Source organism: Stegodyphus dumicola, chromosome 7 (genome assembly GCF_044657685.1).
Source record: "Stegodyphus dumicola isolate Sdum_Otavi_A_Nest chromosome 7, ASM4465768v1".
NCBI lineage: Eukaryota > Metazoa > Arthropoda > Arachnida > Araneae > Eresidae > Stegodyphus > Stegodyphus dumicola.
In genome coordinates, this window is record NC_140774.1 from 175894745 (window position 1) to 175914762 (window position 20018).

General features: G+C 31.4%; 1 protein-coding gene across 2 annotated transcripts in view; it reads left to right on the forward strand.

Annotated features, from left to right (window-relative positions):
* The window catches only part of P5CDh1 (delta-1-Pyrroline-5-carboxylate dehydrogenase 1), a 68256-nt gene that overhangs the window by 22222 nt on the left and 26016 nt on the right, over nt 1-20018 (forward strand). For both annotated transcript variants that reach the window (XM_035374287.2, XM_035374295.2), the window contains exons 3-6: nt 1857-1904; nt 13063-13218; nt 14902-14982; nt 15961-16035. In XM_035374287.2, coding sequence (XP_035230178.2) covers nt 1857-1904; nt 13063-13218; nt 14902-14982; nt 15961-16035 — 360 coding nt within the window. The remainder of the gene's footprint in view (nt 1-1856; nt 1905-13062; nt 13219-14901; nt 14983-15960; nt 16036-20018) is intronic.

The window sequence follows — 20018 nt, forward strand, 5'->3', positions numbered from 1 at the left end:
TGACCAAGTATGTGAGAAAATGAGATGTAAAAAAAATCAACATAAAGCTAACCATTAGTAAAACATAAATGTCACTTATCTTCTTTCAAATATGTCCAACCTATTATAAGTGTAAAATATTTAATGCTACTTGATAAACTGCATGAAGTTTATTTTATTTTCAAACTTATTAATAATTATGTTAATTAATTCATGTTTAGTAATAATGCATAATACTTAGGGATCTATTTTATTTTTAAGATGGTATTACAAAAGTGAAATTGAGGCATAGAATAATATTTTTAATTGTATTTATTCAGTTCCCATTTGCTCATAGGTTCTTAATTTTTTCATTAGTTTTCCTTAAAAGCACTTAATTTCCGTGTGCAGAAATGTGTATGAACCCTTTGTATGATATACTGGGAGCAAAGAGCTCCATATGGTTCCTACACCAAAAGATAATTGCATACTATAGCTACATTCACAAATTCTTTCAGAAGGTAAAGTACCTTTCTTTTGAAAAAAAAAATACAGCATCACATTCTGGACAATTGTTAACTGAAAATATTAGAAATTCTAACAATCAAAAACTGTTCATTCAACAGCAACAGGTTTGAAGAGCTGCAAAATTATAAATCTTGTGTAGATTATAAGTTTTGTCTTTAGTCATGTAGTTAATTTTGTCATCCTGGCTGTTTGACATATGGGGATACATTGCAATTTCTTAATCCTGAATTGTGCCAAGCTTGCAATAAAAAGAAAGTATTCTTTCAACTTACATAATGTACTGTTTCTGTGTATATTTTATATTATTAGTAATCATATTTTTGAATAGTGTACTGAAAAAGCTAAAGGGGAGAAATGCACAAGCAGAGGAATATCCTTGTGTTTATTTATATCTTTTTGGTACTTCATAATATGTTATTGGCTTTTTCCTAGGTAGATTAATTCTTCCTTGTCTAAAGTGTCTTCACCATGCTCTTAAAAACCAGTCTACTTATCTTTTTATTATCTGCTCCCGATAGTATATTCATATAGCTTTAAAAACTTAATATTTTAAAGAAAGAATACAAGGAAGACTTTGTATATAAACTGTGGTTTTTAATTTAAAAAAAAAAGTTAAAATATTTTTTCTTTGTTCAAAAGTATTTGAAGTTATGTGTGTATATTATATATGTGTGTGTGTAATAAGATGATTTGGAGTTCATTCAAACAGTGAAAAGTTGACAGATTGACAATGGTTCTCTGTGTTATATCCTGGGGAGACTTTACTGTGTAGTTAAAAAGATTTGACTTGTAGACAGACATGGCCTTGAAGAAGAGACTTGTAGACAGATGTGGCCGAATTGAATATAATTTTTATTGGTTTTTATTGTAATTATCGAAACCATATTTTTCATCGCACATGATCGTGGGACAATATGCTTATCCTACAATTTTATACAGAAGATCACATTTTAGATAACAGCATAGCAGCATGACAAAGCAAAGGGAACAAACTAGCATCTTGATGGCAAGAGAGCTGGAGCCTAAATTGTACAATTATCCAATATGGAGCCTAACCAAGAGAACGTTTTGGTTTAGATTAGAAAGGTTTCACTTCTCAAAATTTTGAGTTCAGGTTCCGAGTTAGCTATGTCACCAGCGTTATTCAAGCCATGCTAGGTGGATTAATCTCAAAATAATGCAATCCAGAAAAGTTATTACAATTTTTAGAATGGAAAGAGGAATTAAGGGCTTACCGTTAGTTTAAATAAGAATTGATTTATGTATTTTTTATCTTGCATACTCTCTCTTTATAGATATATATATTGTGTATCTGTGTATATGCTATATGTATGTGTGATTTTCAATATTAGTGTTGGACTTTTTTGTAGCCCTCTGATCATGGAAAGAAAATTGCAAAATACTATTGGGCTGGTGCTGTAAGTATGAATTTATAAAATTTTTATATATTCTTGAAATTTAAAGAAATGGAATTTAACTGCTTTCAGTTTAAAATGACTAATTATTTTGAAAATTGCTGTTTTTGAGCTTATACTTTAGTATATGTTGGGTCATCCAAAAAATTCTACTGTCCCCCCCCCCTCAAATTGAAGGTCATTTTCTTCTCGTTGTTTTGTTACTATTGATAACCTTGATTGGAGCAGATGTGTAAATACAGTCTTTTTTGCTAATGTTATATAATTCTAGTGTTTCTGTAATAATAATAATTAAAAAAATAAATAAAAAAACCTGGAAAAAAGCACATGCAACAAAACCCTGCCTCTCCCCCTAAAAAAAATTCCACGTAATTTCCCAAGTGGCAAATACCCACATGGGTGAAACGAAACTGCACATAGATCAAAGGCCACATTGATAAAAGCTGGCAATTGCCCATGTGACAAATACCCACATGGATGAGACTGCCTGCACAGAGATAAAAGCTGATATTGTAACAAACCCACATTATTGAAAGCCCTCATGATTATAATTTTTTATCAATATAAAATGCATGATTGTAATTATAATAAATATTGATCATAATATTATTAAATGGAGTATTTGCATCTCCTTTTATGCAAAAAATGTTTCTTTATATTTTTAACAATATTTTATTTGTTTGATTTATTAGGTGAAAAGGAAAATTTTCATCTTTCTAATTAATTAGCTAGCTGTAACGTTTTGATAATAAATCTAAAATTTTTACTCATTTATTTTACTCCTTTTTTAATTAATTATTTATTTATTTTGTATGGAAATGAAAAATATCACTGGGAAGTTCCATAAATATAAAAATTTTTTTAACATTATATGGTTATGACCAATTATATGTATATTTTAATATTAAAAAAATGGGGAAGCTATTATTTATCATATAATGAAATAACTTGGATTTATAGTTATAACAGAATGTTTCTTAAGCCTCTTTTAGTTCTTGAATGAAAGTGTAAAGTAGGATCTTTGAGAATTTATATATGCTCACTAAAAGATTCATTTCCTTTCCTTAATTGTTATCATAAATCAAATAAAATGTCAATCAAAAATGTTTGAAAAAAATCATTAATCTTCACTCTCAAAAATTTGTTTCGTTTTAAAGAAATTTAATTTCTCATATTATTTTTTTCCCTCAATTTGACATTGGAGACGGGCTATGCGCGTATAGGAAAGTATGTATTTGCCTTTGGATGCAGCTCTTAGACTTTTATCTTAGAATTGCTATGCTGAATGATTTAACATTTTTTATAATGCTAAGCCTTCTAATGCTACTTATGGATTCTCAAAATCCGATTACAAACTGTATTTGAAGCAGCCTTAATTTTAATATAATAATTTTAATAACTAGAATATAATTTTCCTCCCACATTGTTATTTTTTATGCAAATGAAGAATATGACATACTAAAATATTTGCTAAATTTATTAATCATTATCTAAATTACCCATGACATCCAAATACTTAAATATATATAGCAGTCATAATATGTATTGTTGTTATAGTAGTTAAATGTGTAAAACAAAGTAATAGCAATAAAAACGTACAAACTTTAATTACTATAGTTCTATAGCTTACTTTTACTGCTTCACTGAAACACAATAAATAAAAATTCAGAAATATTAGGATAGTCGAGTGAATTAAACAAAGGAAAGCATGCATTCATAAATGTTCAAAACTAAAATGTGTATTATCATTTTCACATATTTTTTTATTACTTTTGCTAGGTGTAGATATCGGGTTGTAATGAAAGTTTTCTGCCAAAAATTGTTCTGAATAAAGTTTTGGGGGGGACATGAAAACAGTATCTTTAGTATGGTTAGTAATCACCATCCAAATCTACGATAGTCCTTTAACCCTTTGAAGGGAACCAGTATATAATATATACCAGTTGTATTTCAATTTTTTTAACCTCAGAAAAAATGCTTATTTTTGTACACCAAAAGCTATAATCGTAAGTGTCTAGCGTTTCCTTTTGATTCTAAATGACAGCATCACTCTGTGAATGCTCAATATTTTGCAGTTATGAAATTAATATAGTATCTTGTTCCAAGGTATCATGTTTGAAGATTGATAAATTCTATTGGTGGGAAAGAAAAAATTCAAAATCTGGAAATATATGATGTACACATGCTGAATCTTATATATTTTCTTCATTTCAGTCAGAAGTGATAATTAACAAAAGATTATTTATACAATTTTAAAACCGATATATAATACATACCAGTGCCCACACTGAGGGTACCACGCCAATAGATGGCTGCATTAGTCTTCTCCTTTTCTATTCTGTGGCATGACAGAATTTCTTTATATTATAACAGTTTATGATGTAATACTTTTTTATGATTATTTTATAAGTTGTTTAGGATTCAATATTATGTTCATGAAGGGATGGAGAGTTTACTGACTCTACACTAGAACTGAATACAAGTATATTAGTTTCTTTTATTCCACTCGAGTTTCTTTCGTCTCTGTTTAGCTAAAATTTTAATTTCAGACTTTACCCTTTCCCAAGAGAAAGACTCGTCGATTTTAAAATTGCTGTCTGGGGTCAAAATTTTACGCAAGTTAGCCTCCAAAAGAACCCATTGCTTCGTGTTTTCCAAAATCCTACAATGCAAGGGAAATGAAAAGAGGTGATTGACAACTGATTTGTCATTCGGGAGTCATGCCTTCTTCCCTTTGTGTGGTTACACAAAGAGACAGCTCACTTAAAAATACAGGACATGGAAATACACTTAACGTCCGTCTCACAAAAACTGCTGATTTGAAAGCATTTTTTTATTCTTATCGTCTTTGTTAATTTCAGATGAAAGACTAGGGAATGCAAGAGAAATTTGCCCTCTGGGATAGAATACAAATAAGTTGTTTTGGAAGTAAATTTCACAGTTGGTGAAAGGAGAGAAAATATTTCTAAGCCCGTTTTAGATGCAAACTAGAATTTATCCACAAGTTGAAAAGGAGCCCTTAGGAAGCCAAAGGGGTTGAAAATCAAAATAAGAGCTTTGAGGTGTATCAAATAGTAAAATTGTTTAACGGTGTTTCTTCATGAACAAAACGATGCATTACAACCTATATTTACAAAAAATAAGAAAGGGACTCTTACGGTCCTCAGTAATCTAAAGCAGGGATGTCAAACTCATAGGTACACTTGGGCCAAACAAACAAGGTTTAACTTTAGGCGGGCCGCAAAAAAAAAAATCAATATTCATAGAAACATAGATTTATTTCGAATAATACAATAATAAACATATATATATATATATATATTTATATAGAAAAGAACAAGAAAAATTTAATGTTTACGTCCTGATACTTGACATCTCTTCTCTGCTATTATCTTTCCTATTTCGAGAGAAATTTTGTTTGCAGTGATAACTTTCAATGCTGACCCAAGGTGAGCATCATTAATACGGTTTCTAACAGGAGACTTATTACCTTTCATGACTGAAAATAACTGCTCGCACCGATAAGTGCTACCAAACATGGAAATAATTTCATATGCGAATTTTCGAGTATTTTCAAACCTGGCTGGTAAATATTTGTAAAATTCAGGCATGCCCACTTCAATGAATTTTGCTTTCAAATTTGAGTTGCATTGAATCTCGATCACCTCATTTGCATATGGCTGGGTACTGAGTCAATGCTTATTGAGAAAATCGAAGAAAACAAAAAACAAAAAAAACAAAAAAAAATTGTCTTCGAGGGAACTAAAATCAGTAAACCTTGTTTCAAATTCAGTTGTTAAATTTGCAATTTTTTCTGCATATTTTTGATACGAACAAGTATCATCTAAACTTGATTTGTTCATGCTGCACGTCGGGAAGTGCGTCAAATCTTCATTTTTAAGTTGTTTTCCCCAAAGAACTAGTTGACATTTGAATGCTTTAATTATGTCAAACATGTTCGTAATGATATGATCTTTCCCTTGTAACAATAAATTTAAATCGGTTAAGTGTTTGGTTATATCAACCAAGAAAGGTAAATCTTGTATCCATATTGGATCGTAAAACAAACTTATGTCTTGATTTTTTGTTTTAAAAACTGACATATTTCTTCTTTCAAATCCCAGAATTGTTTGAGAATCTTGGAGCAAGGTAACCAACGTACCTCGGAATAGTAGGACAAACCCGAATATTCACTATCTAACTCACTTAAGAAAGTAGTGAACTGACGCTGATTTAAACCTCGAGATCTTATAAAATTTATAACTTTTTTTATATATGACAAAACATTCTCCATATTTATTACTTTCGTGCATAGAACTTCTTGATGTATAATACAATGCATATGATGAATTTTTGAACCGTGAATTTCACTAAGTTTTTTTCTTAGTAATGCTACGAAGCCCTTGTTTTTCCCAGTCATTGATGGAGCGCCATCTGTAGCTACAGAATTTAATTTTGCCAAAGGTAGATTGTATTTCTGCAGAAGTCCAAAAACACAAGTAAATATATCTTCTCCTGTGGTAGTACCAGACATCGGTATTAGTTCCAGTAATTCCTCAAAAATGTTAAAATTCTTGTCACAAGAATGAAGAAACACTGCTAATTGAGCTTTGCCACTAATGTCCGTGCTCTCATCACAGGCAGTGGAGAAACTTTCGAAACTAGATGATTTTGATCTGATCACTTAAATTCACGGCTAAATCAGGAACTCTTTCCGCAACTGTATTTCGAGACAATGAAATTGATTGAAAAGCCTTCACATTTCCAGGACAAACAATTTCTCCAGCTTTCATTAGGCATTCCTTGATGAAATCATCGTCAGTAAAAGGCTTCGAATGTTAGCTATCAACTCGGACAAGACGTAGCTTGCATGTACCGCCGCTTCACTTTCTTGCAATACTTTACTAAACATGGACTGTTGCTTTTTCACTCCTAACTTGAGCTCTTTCAACTTTTCTTCTCTCATTAATCCTTCGTAATTGTTATATTTTGATTTGTGTTGTTCGTAATGACGTTTAATATTATATAACTTTGGTACATTAATAGTATTATTACATATCAAGCAGATTAATTTATCTTTTATTTCACAGCAAAAATATTCTAATTCCCATTTTACTTGGAATATTCTATGTTCGTCAGCGATTTTTCGTTTAATTTTACTACCACTTGGTTTTGATATAGACATACTGAATATAAAGGGCTGGAATAAACACGGTTAACGTTAAAAAGTTAACAAAAATTTATTTTTTGCACAAGAGATAAATCAGAATGCTGAAATATTTCTTCAAAAATATTCTAACAATATCACAAAATGTCAAACGTTTAGCAAAAATCAATTCAAAACAGAGAAACTAATTCTATCTCACAGTGAAATCGCTACAAATCAATCACAGCATTAAGTAAACAAACAGTTCACTAGAACTACAGCTACTACTGAGATGAGTTGTTTGTTCTCGGCTTTTATAAGCTTTATAATTAATTTCTCGAATATACTGGAAACATCTATAAATATCTGGATTTTTGTAGATGGCAACAGCAATTACGAGATATTTATTTATTAGGTATTAAATGCACGCGCTGTTTTATTTTTAACCTTCCAACGCAGCTGTCTTTTCAAAATCATCTGCGTTGCTAAGGCAACATGAAGCAAATCTAATTACAATTCTAAATAAAAAAAAACTAAATAAATAACTATGAAATCTGTAACAATATGAATTAAGTAATAATTAATAATAAAGGAAAGTGCATGCACCAATATATCGTACAAAACTATGATTGGAAAACTGAGACCATGAGTTCGGCCACATTCAGCTATCGGGGGATGCGTACAAGTTCTGAGTGCACGTGTCTCCCAAAAGCCGAAGGTAGCTGAACGCAAGCTACTCACATGCATTTGTAATTTAAGTAGTGTGTGCGTCAGCTCGTTGTGAGTAATCTAACAACACTGAATAAATTATCGTTAATTACTGAGCAGTAAACATTTCATTTTTTTCTTCGTCGATATGTTATTTTATTATTATATATTATTATTTGTTGATATATTGGCCGGGCCGCAAAAATATTTATTGTGGGCCGCGAGTTTGACATCCTTGATCTAAAGTGTGTGTGTGTGTGGAGGGGGATGATTCTTGATATCATAGCATGAGCCATGGTTTTTTTTACATATTATCTAAAGTATAAAATATAACTTCAGAAATGCAACATACTTTCTCATTTGAGTCGTAGTGTTTCATTTTTCAATATTTTTATATTTCGGATGAGTTATATCTCCTTGTGATATTATACTAGTTCAGTTACAGCATGATACAATTTATGCATGCAGTGTTATAAAATAATAATATTGAATTTAAATCAAGTTCAAAAGCTTTTTACCTATATTTTACATAAGTATGTTCAGCTGGGTCGCATCATCAACGTGCATAAAAACATAAATTTTATTTTTAAAATTTTAAATTTCTACTGAAATTTTAAAAGAAGTTTTTGTTTTCAGACTTACATAACTATGCATATCAAAATAACGCCAAATTAATTCAGAGAACAAAAATTAACAATTGGCAGCTACCTGGACAAAAATGTCTTAGAGGGGCACCAGTATAAAATATATACCAGCTCTCAAAATTTAGGATTTCGCTCTAGATTTTTTTTAAGTCTCAACTTTGTGTCCTTCGAGTCCATAAGTTATAATTCATGCAAAATTTTATCACAATATAAATTATTTTATATACCGCTCCTCAAAGGGTTAATGTAAGGTATACAAAAACTTCTAAGGATTCCCCAGATGACAGACCCAGCCTGATCTGGGTTCCAGCTCATGTGGGTATTACTGGCAGTGAAGCAGCGGACTTGTGAAATCTGCAGCCAATGAAACCAGTAGACTGGAAAACCCAGAAAGCTGCCACACCTCTACTTGAAAAAACATAATGCCCAGTAGTCTTGTACAAGAATGGCAGAAAAGATGGGAAAGCACAGGGAGGAGAGCCTGCAATTTTTTTCTGAAAGTTTCATGCTCAGTTAAAACACACAGTAGCACAAAAACTCATTTCTATGCTGACCATGGTCTTTTCCCACATTATCTTAAGAGATTCAGCGAACGAGACTTGGAATTTTGCGAATGTGATGCAGTAGGTGATGCAAATAACTACCTCTTCAACTGCCCACACACCGATAAACTGCATTTAAAAGCACCAAGCAGTGAATAATGGTCCGTAGTGGGTGGAGAATACCTGCGGCAGCAAGGTCTGTCCTCTGTCTAAAACTGAGACAGAGGAGATGATCAAACTATGCTCAGCAAGGTATTATTAAAAATTTGTGTTCCCCCCCCTTTGAGAATTTTATCTTCGCAACATAATTTCAATAACAAATCAGAGTGGTGGGGAGGGGCCTTACAAAAGTAGAGTACATTGAACTGGCCTCTAACAACAGTAATACACAAGTAATTGAACAGTAACAAAGCTACTCCCTCGATAGGTACTACAACTATAATAAGCAGTTGCAACTATTCCAAGCAAATTAGCTAAGGTTCTAGAAAATTGAGTCACGTAACTCCCTACCCAAATTAAGCCAGATAGTATTACAACAATTGAAAATCAACATTAGAAAAATAGCTCACCCTGTACAATAGTAACTGGTCTGTAAGACCAAAAACTATTGTAATGTAAGCTTATTACTATCCATATTGCGTATACTTGTTAAAAAATGCTCTAAAGTAGTTAAAAATAGCATAGAAAAATCCAATCAATGCGTAACTGAATTACAAGTTTACCGTGACTATCTCAGTAACAGTATTGAAAATATGAAATCAAATAATGTTTAAATGTGCAAATAACTATAAGATAATGTTTGTAATTAATGTATTTTCTGTGCTTATATGCAGGTCTTGTATGCCCATGTAATATGTAAAGAAACTGTGGTTTGAAGGTGGCAGAGTGGAAAGCATGATGACGCAATTTAGCACAACATATCTTGAAAAATCACAATCTTTATTTTTTCCATGCATATCAAATCATCCTTTTTCAGATAAGATACTTCCTAATTATATTTGAATAGAATAACTCCCATTTTGAAGTACGACGTCATCTTAAGCAAGTAAGCGGCAGCAGAATGGATGAAATGCATCTTACCAGCAGGAGAGCTAACGCGAAAAAGGGAAAGGTTATAGCACTTTCGTAGCAAGAAGGCTGAAGTTTCAGTTCACAGTTTTGGTTTAGAATTAATTTGATTGGACGAGAGGCATCTGCATTAAAAAGTTACATAAGATAGAAAAGTCTGGAACCTGCGAGAAGAGATTAATTTAGGGGCAGATTACCAAATTTAGAATGTTAATTTTGAGGTCGTCAATTATTTTTTTGAAACAGCTATCATATTTTGTTATATCTTACATATCCCCCCTTCAAAAGAAAAGTTGGGTGAGCAGGGTGGAAGAACAAGCATTATAGCAGCAAAATGTGAAAAGTTATAACTGTGAAAATACAAAACATATTTACTTTTTCTTTTTTAAACAAAAAATTATTGCCATAAAACTTTGAACAATATTTTGACATTTCATTGAAAGTCATAAAATTTTGAATTGAACTATGAATCTTAGCACTGTATTATTTTCAAACAATAGCATATTTTAGAGTTCTGAGATAAGAATGTCCAATGAAATTTTGTAAAGTTCTTGATAGTTCCACATGGTAAAAGTTCAAATTTTTTCACAAACTAAATGTTCAAATAAAATCCTTTCAAATTTTTGTTGATGAAAATACTTCTATTATATTACAAATTGAGATGCCAACTTTTATGTTATTTAATTATGTTTTTTAGAGAAGGTATTTTAAAATATAAAAATTTTGTAAAACATCATTCATAAACACAATTTCAAATTTTTCACTATTATTAAGACATTTAAAATTTAATTATTCTTTATAAAACTTGAAAACTCCACAACTTTATCTAAATATTAGCATTTCCATCATATTGGTTTATCAGTTGAGCAAACTGGTGTTTAATATGCTTCACCAGTGGCCAAAAGATTTGCCAAATTAGCAGTTACTGTAGAAAAGGCCTCCGTTCCTTCTGTACAGGCAACTGGCCTTTTTCGAACTGCTGTCATTCCATACAAATATCAAAAACACACTCCATTTTATGAAAAAATAAAAATACTTAGATTAAAAAAAATGTATTTTTCCATACGGTTAGAGCTTTCAACGTTTATCATAAAAACATTAAAGAAATTCCTACAATTCAAAAATTTCAAACAATAATTTCATTCTTAACATACAGTAAAAATTAAAAAATATAAATTCAAAAAAATTTAAACAATAGTACAAAAATATTATTCGCATTAGAAACCTTCCCCAAGTAAAACATTCATAATTTTTACCAAATTCAATAATTTCTTTTTCCCAATTCAGAAATACAAAAGTACATTTTAAATAAATCATAATATTTTTGAATTATTAACATTGATCTTAAAATGATTAAAGCAAAATATTACCATCAATAAATCATAAAACTATAACTTTTTTTTAAACGTAATTTGCTCATTTTGGAACTTAATACCACTTCAATATCACATTAATAACTTTTGATAATATTCCATTCTTTAGAGCACTGAAAAATGCAAAATGTGCACAAAACACTCTTTCCCTCATGAGGTTTCAATGAAATTTCTCTAAATTTGTCACCATTTTTGTTAAAATATTTTAACGGTAAAACGTTAATTTGCGATCCCATATCAATAATACTGGGAATTTTTTCCTGTCCAATTTGGACATTCACTTTAAAGTAATATCATTTTTTAACTTCTCTTTTAGGAACCGTGTTATAATTAATAGCAGGTAATTGTGGATATCGAATTGGCCGACACGCATACTGTAGAGGTCGGTATTGCACTTGTTGATAATTAAAAGGTCTCGCACTACGAAAACTTTGATAAGGAGTGGCTTGCACTGGTCTGGGATAATAGCACCTCGGAACAGTTTGCCTTGGAGAAACAAATTGATAATTATTATTTCCTAGACCATCCAACGGCATCTGAACTGGAAACAGTTTCCTAACAAGAGTAATCCAGTCTTTCGGTGTGTCTATGTTTTACACTGTTAACAGCATTCTTTGAGACTCAGGAAGTCCTTCCGTTAAGTGCTTCCACCATTGTGGAATCTGTTAGTTTCAAGCTGGCTCCTAATTTCAACTTATTACGAAAATAAACATCAATATTATTAAATTTCTCGTATTTTAAAGACACAAAATCACTAAAAGTAACAGATTCCGATGTTGTGAAGTATGTCTCGAAAATAGCCTTTATGTTGTCCCAGTCTTTGTATCAAATCATCCTTTTCAGATAAGATACTTCCTAATTATATTTGAATAGAGTAACTCCCATTTTGAAGTACGACGTCATCTTAAGCAAGTAAGCGGCAGCAGAATGGATGAAATGCATCTTACCAGCAGGAGAGCTAACGCGAAAAAGGGAAAGGTTATAGCACTTTCGTAGCAAGAAGGCTGAAGTTTCAGTTCACAGTTTTGGTTTAGAATTAATTTGATTGGACGAGAGGCATCTGCATTAAAACGTTACATAAGATAGAAAAGTCTGGAACCTGCGAGAAGACATTAATTTAGGGGCAGATTACCAAATTTAGAATGTTAATTTTGAGGTCGTCAATTATTTTTTTGAAACAGCTATCATATTTTGTTATATCTTACATATATACGGAAGACTATTAACATTGTAGGACTTTCACAGCAAAGTCAGGTCAATGGTTATTCCTGACGGCACTCGGTGCTTAAAATAGTAGGGAGCTAGCCTAGTCTTTTTACTCTATTTATTTACATTTAGGAAATTACAGTTTTGGTCCCCAGTTCTTAAAATATGCATTGCTTATATTAAGAAATAAGGCCCATATGTGTGCTATTATTGGTGTGTTCATCATAGCACCTTTTTTTTTCCCCTCTCTTGTTCGATTTGATTGGTTGGGCCATCATTTGCTTAGATCATATGCAGGCAAAGAAAACTAATTAGTTATAGGGTAAACTGCAACGTATAATATGTAAGAACTACTTTTCTGTTGTAATAGTTTTCACTTTTTATTTATCTGTAAGTTAGGTTGTGATTTTTATATGTATGCATAAGTTTTTTTTTTTTTTTTTTTTTTTTTTAAAGAATCCATTTGTTTTACAGGATGTAATTCAAAAAGCAATATCTGAGAGTCAGCGAATTCGAGCTGAATGGGAAGCTACTCCCCTTTCAGAACGTATCAAGCTGTTTTTAAAAGCTGCAGATTTGGTTAGTGGAAAGTATCGAATGGATCTCAATGCTACTACAATGTTGGGTCAAGTAAGCCTCCTTTTTTTTTAAGTTAACTGTGTTCACTTTAAACAAAACATTTTAGTGATTTAAAGAATTTTTGTTTGTCATAGTCTGTGAAGTCATTAATTTTACTAAATATTAAAACTCTGGTCACATTTAATATGTATGAAAATTGTTAAATTATACAAAGAAGTCCATAAATGATTTCAAAAAGTGCCTTTATGATAATATCCATATTGTTGTAATAAAGAAATATTTCACATAATTTTTGTAATCTCAACATGATAAAAAAAATTACTATTGGCTGGTTGAGTTTTAGTTCCATTTACATCATCATAATTACGTAAGAATTATATGACATGTAATAGTCTCGAAATGGCACAGTGGTGAGAGGGTTTACTATTTTTAGAATAGAGAAGGGAAATTTACGTTGCTAATTTAATCTTTTACATATTCTTCATTTTTCTTACACACACACACACACACACATATATATATATATATATATATATATGACATTACTTTCTAGTATTCTTGTCACATTTTCCTGCATTTTCCCTGTGGTCTGGAAACAATGTCCTTTTAAAGTGATTTTAAGTTTGGAAAAAGTCTGCCAGTTTTTAATGAATAGGTTGGGTAGGGCATAACAGAACTGTGACATATTGTCAAATTGTTGTAGACAAGGAGCATGTACAAGCTGGAGCATTGTCATGACTCAACATCTAACTTTTTTACTGATCTGACAAGCAGCTTGTGCATTACCTCATTAGTCAGTAGTTACTTGGCAACTGAACACGGTAAAAGCTGATGCATTACCAAAGTATGGTGCTTGGTGTGCAGGATGGCTAGAGTGCTTGGTGTGCAGGATGGATTAAGTGTTTGCTTCATTTGAGCTCATTTTAACTCCCATTTCACTTGAAAAATGAGCTACGGAATGTTATATATGAATATACCATCATGTTTCTAAATAATGCGTTGTATTTTTATGTGTTCTTTGATGAACACATAAAAATACAACATTTAGAAATCTTTATATTGGGAAAAAAAAAAAGTGTGTTGTCTATTCCCACTTTCTTTCCCTCCCCCCTTTTTTTGTGTGTGTGTGTGTGTGTGTGTTGTGTAGACCATGACATATTTTTAAACCAAAATATTGAAAATTTTAATTTAAAAGCTCAAAAAGCTTTGGTTTTAAATGCATTTATTTACTAGATATGTACAATTTTTTTTTTTGAATCTTTGTTTTCATATTATTCACCATTAGAGTGATGGTTAGGTCATTAAAGGAACTATAACAAAATATTTAAAAAGAATAAAGCAGTATAGAATGAGCAACAACAAATCTCATGATTAGATAGAAACAGTCATGCCACTCGGAGGATTATTCTTATAATTTGTTAATTAAGAGAATTTTTTAAATATGTTTAGCAAAGATATAATGGCTCGTAGTTGCATTTATTGTTTTACCAATGTCATTTTTATATGATATCATAGTATGAAAGGAAATTCTGCGATATACAGTAATGAAATTAGGTACAGGAACAGATTTCATGTAGGTGTTTCCAAAGAGACTGAACTATAAAACCATAGCTTTATTACTATCATACATTTAAGCATAATCATTTTTTTAAATTGTTTTTGTGGTGACATATTTTTGGAATTTCTGCTAATTTTAATTTGTAAATGAAATTTACTTTTATTGCATTTTTTCAGGCCAAGAATATCATGCAGGCTGAAATAGATGCTGCCGCAGAGTTAGCAGACTTTTTTAGATATAATGCATATTTTGCTAAAGTAAGTAATTAGATCTAAATTTTACCCTAAATATTCCTCCTCCCCCTTGTGTTCCAAATAAATTTTTATATTTCATTTCTTTAACTAAGAAGGCAGTGTATACATTTTTGAGCTGCTGATTCAATAGGCCATTCTTTTTTATGAGATTATAAAGGGATTATTTAAAGCTATATATAAGACTTTTATATAGTATGGTGCTTAAGTTGTTTCTTTCTGATTATCTGCACCCCCTGAAAATATTCACAAAGCAACACACTGTTTCACAACATATCAGTAATTTGCTTAATTTGATGTGCATGTCTTACTGTATGTTATATGTTATAGAAATGAGTTTCCAGATCAAATGATGGTGGTTCAGTCATTTACAAAATTTTACAATTTTAACAGTATTTTAATGAACTATCGTACAGAGCTTATTTTTAGGGTTCAATATAAACAAACTTTCATTATTTTTATTTCATTATTATTAACTAATCTGCCTACAACAATGCAGCTATCAGCACCCCCTAGCATTTTTTATCTTTCAAATTATTCAATATATGTACTTAGTATTTTCGAGAAAATTTTATTTGAAAAAAAATAAGTAATTTATAGTGACTTATTACCTAAGGCTTTATTTTAATTAAATTAATTATGCCAAGACAAACACAAAATTATTCATCAAGCTGCATAAAAATTGAGAAAATTTTATATCATAATGGTATGGCTCTCATACTTATTGGGAAATGTTTAAAGAATTTTTTGGCAATATTATTCTAAAGTCATCACTGCTGTCAATTCATGTAAGAGGTTATTTGAATATGGCAAAGTACATGAAGGACTCTGCCTAGGAGTAGAGATACATACTCCTACATTCTGTTACGAAGAAATTAATTTAATTTCTATTATTGTGAATTCTAAACTTTGCAGGAAGGTATGTATTTTACTGTTTTTAATTCTTTGATAATACTAAATAATTTTTATATTTTTGTTTTTTAGGAATTGAGCAAATATCAGCCTTTAAGTCCAGATCCAAATGTTACCAAAAATTTGTTTCGCTTTCGAGGCCTAGAGGTACACTAACGTATTTTATCTGTTCTTTAAGATTCAAGGCTATTTTAACCTCTTAAAGCTTTTTTTTTAAATGATTAAGTAGAATTATATTTTTCTTATTATGATATCTATATTAATGATAATTAAAACCTGAATATTTGTTTATTTGGAAAAAATGTGTAGGCTTGATTTTTTGTGAAGAAAAATTGTAGTAGTATAGCAAAATTTATGAAAACAGCTGCTGCCTAAACATTATATAATTTAGATTTTTTATTTAACGTGTATTCGATATGTTATATTAATGCAAGTATTAAAGTGACCCAAATCACATTCCGTTCTGAGGCAGATTTTGGAGAAAACAAGAGAGTACAATTTTGGCATCTGCTATCTTTTTATGGACTTCAAAGCTGCGCATGACAACATTATTCAGCAGAAACTATACGGGGCAGTGGAGGAATTAGAAATACCGACTAAGTTAATTAATCTAACAAAAGATTCACTTAATATAAAAGTGTAAAATGTAGAGTTAAACTTGGTGATGATTTATCTGAAGTTTTCTACAGTGACAGAGGTCTATGGCAAGCTGATGCTCTGTCCTGTTTACTTTTTAACCTGGCTCTTGAGAAGGCTATCAGAGCTTCTGATCTTACGAATAAAGGAATCATTTACCATAAGGCAATACAAATCTTGACATCCGTTGACGACATTGCTTTAGTGAGTAGATACAGAAAGTATGTTGCAGAATCATTCAATCTATTAGAAACTGAGGCAAGAAAATTAAGCCTAACCATAAATGAAGATAAAACAGCATTTTTAGAAATTGCCCATAAATTAACTAATCTATCACCACTGACTGTGAATGACTACACTTTTGAAAGTGTGGCATAATTCAAATATCTTGGAACTGTTGTCACTAATAATAATGATTTATCTATGGAAATTAATAATAAGCTCCTCATTGCAAATTGATTGTACCATGATCTTAAAAATCTGTTCAAATCTCGATTTATCTACTGTAATACTAAAATTAATATATGTAAAACCTTGTTACGTCCCTTCATAATATATGGCTTTGAGTGCTAGTCAGTGACTAAAATATTTGAAAGTAAACTACTGATCTGTTAACGTAAAATACTATGAAAAATATTTGGTGCTGTTTGTGAAAATGGTGTTTGGAGATCAATGTACAATCATGAAATCTACCAAAAATTTAGACAGCTTGATATTGTCGAGGTAATAAAAAGCCACAGGATTCGATGGTTGGGTCATTTATACAGAACTGAAGTCAGAAACCCAGTAAAACAACTCACATTTACCAAACCTATGGGAGCTACAAAGCAAGAAAGACCACCAATTAGAAGACTTGATGTTGTTGAGGATGACATTAATGCCATACATAGGGGAGACTGGAGGAGTATTGCCATGAATAGTTCCAGATGGCGTAGACTGATTGAGATGGCCTTGGCCAGCAGTAGGCTCTAGTGCCCCAGAAGAAAAAGAAAAAAATCACACTCAGTATAAGCAAATCTCTCTGAGTTTCACGCATTTATGAGTGTTAAAGGAGTTAAAAAAAAATTAGGGAAAACAAGTCTTTTGTCCATGTTCCTATGTATATAAAAATATGTATGGATGTATGCATGTTAATCAGAAGGACTATATATTGTTCAATGCACCCACGTCAAATATGGCATAAGTTCCATAGGAAATTTGCCATCAATACTATTGGAAAAATATTGGGGATGTCTCCCCAACCGCTTCTAAAACCAGGAGATATATTCTTAAAAATACTATACAACAAACACTGCTAGAACTGCCCTTAAATGCAAAGTAAATTGCAATCTAACAGATGTTGCATCTTTATTTTTAGAGTGAAGTTAATATAAAATATGAACATTACATTTAAATGCATTGCGTAGGATGCATCTAAATATTAGCCATTAATTTATGCCATTTAGGCATTTAGAGAAATTTACATTTTATGTAATATTGTGATTTAATTACAGTTTTAATTTTGAAGAATTTTGATTGAATTTAGAATCCAAAAAGAATGCTAAACGATTTTAAAACTTATAATGATCAGAATGGAAATCACAAAAATTGATTTGCATTCTGATCATTATAAATTTTAAAATCGTTTCAGAATGGAAATCACGAAGATTGATTTCCATTCTGACCATTAAACGATCAGTAAGTGGCTGTCACAAAAATTGTAATGAAAGCTAACGATATTGTGATTTTACGTCTGCAGTTGCATCTTTCTTGGTATTACCATACCCATGCTTTTAAATTCGGATGACTGTTCATAAGCTTTCAAGAAGAAAAATTCTAATTATTTGTGCTCATTAAAGATATACAAGATTAGTCTGAATATTTGCCTTCCCATTCACTTACTTTATAGAAAAGTTATTTATAATAATGAATTATTATATAATTTTTATTTATTGAAAAAGATAAGGAAATAAGTTTTATGCAATTATTAATTATAAGAAGACACTGATATATGGTTAATACCTTGTTATAATGACCTTTTATGTGCAAAAGAGGAAAGTATAACAAGGATGGATTTAATATATTGTTACGAATTTGGTATTTAAAAAGCTAATGTTAGTTCAATTAGAAATTAAATGGTTTTATTTCTCGCGCAGTGCAGCGCGTGACAAATATTAAAAGAAAGCTAAGCCGGAAAATTGAAAATACAAGAGCGCGTGCATTAAATAAATAAATATCTCTTTTTAATTTCGAGAAAGTACTGGAAAATTCTAGCGCGTGATTTTAAAATCTTATAAAAGGAGGAAAACATCTCAGTTTGTAGTAGTTGCTTAGTTTGTTGTTGTTTAGAAAACTACTGTTGTTGATTGTAGCGAATTCGCGGATTAGCGTTCTTTAGCTGTTTTGAATTACGTTCTATTGGATATTTGAGTAGTTAAAAGATAACTACTGTGAGATATTGTAATACTGCATGATAATTTGAGCATTTTTGTTGTGATAATAATAAATTTTTGTTCATTTTTCATCGGACTTGTGCATTCATTTCATAACGAACCCGTACGCACGCAACAATTTTTGGTGTCAGGAGTGGGGTTTGAATGCCAATAACAAGAGCGATGGAAGAACAATTGAGACAGCTCATTAGTGCTTTTGCTGCATTCCAAGAAAAGATGGAAGCTGGCCAAGCATCATTTAAGGAAGAAATGAAATTGGGCCGGCCAGGAATCCGTTAAGGAAGAAATGAAATTGGGCCAGGAATCCGTTAAGGAAGAAATGAAATTGGGCCAGGAATCCGTTAAGGACGAAATGAAAGCCGTTCAAGCTGGTCAAGAAGAAATGAAAAGAGAAATTACTTGCATAATAGAAAATAAATTTGAAGCTATGGAAGGCAGAATTGACGCAGTTGAAAGTTGGACATATTGAAGAAAGAGTTTCTTCGGTGAAAGAAGAAATAGAAGAAAGAGTTTCTTCTGTAAAAGAACAAATTGATGAGAGAGTTTCTGCAGTTGCCAAAGAAATGGATACTTTAAAGAAATTCGTAGCGTCGGCAGGGAGCAGGAGTGATGATTTTAAATTCTTACCGATGCCTGCTCGTCCACCTCTGAAGCTATCCACATATGATGGGAAGACCTCCTGGCAGGTGTATAAGATACAATTTTCTATCGTGGCGGATGCGAATGGATGGGATTCCCAAGCTAAGGCCTGTCATCTCGCCGCTTCTCTAAGAGTCGACGCAGCGGATATCCTTCAGACTCTTCCCGAAAACAAAAGGTTAGATTTCGAAGCTCTGTCCGGCGCCTTGGAGTTGCGCTTTGGGGAGAAGTGTTTAAAAGACTACAGCAGGCTCCAATTAAAATCTCGTCAACAGAAGCCTACCGAAACACTTCAGGAGCTCGCCGCGGATGTTGAAAGGCTGTCCCATCTCGCCTTTTCGGAATGCCCGACAGAAACAAGGGAAATCCTGTCCTTGCAATACTTTATCGACGGCATCCGAGATACTGAAATACAGAAAGCTC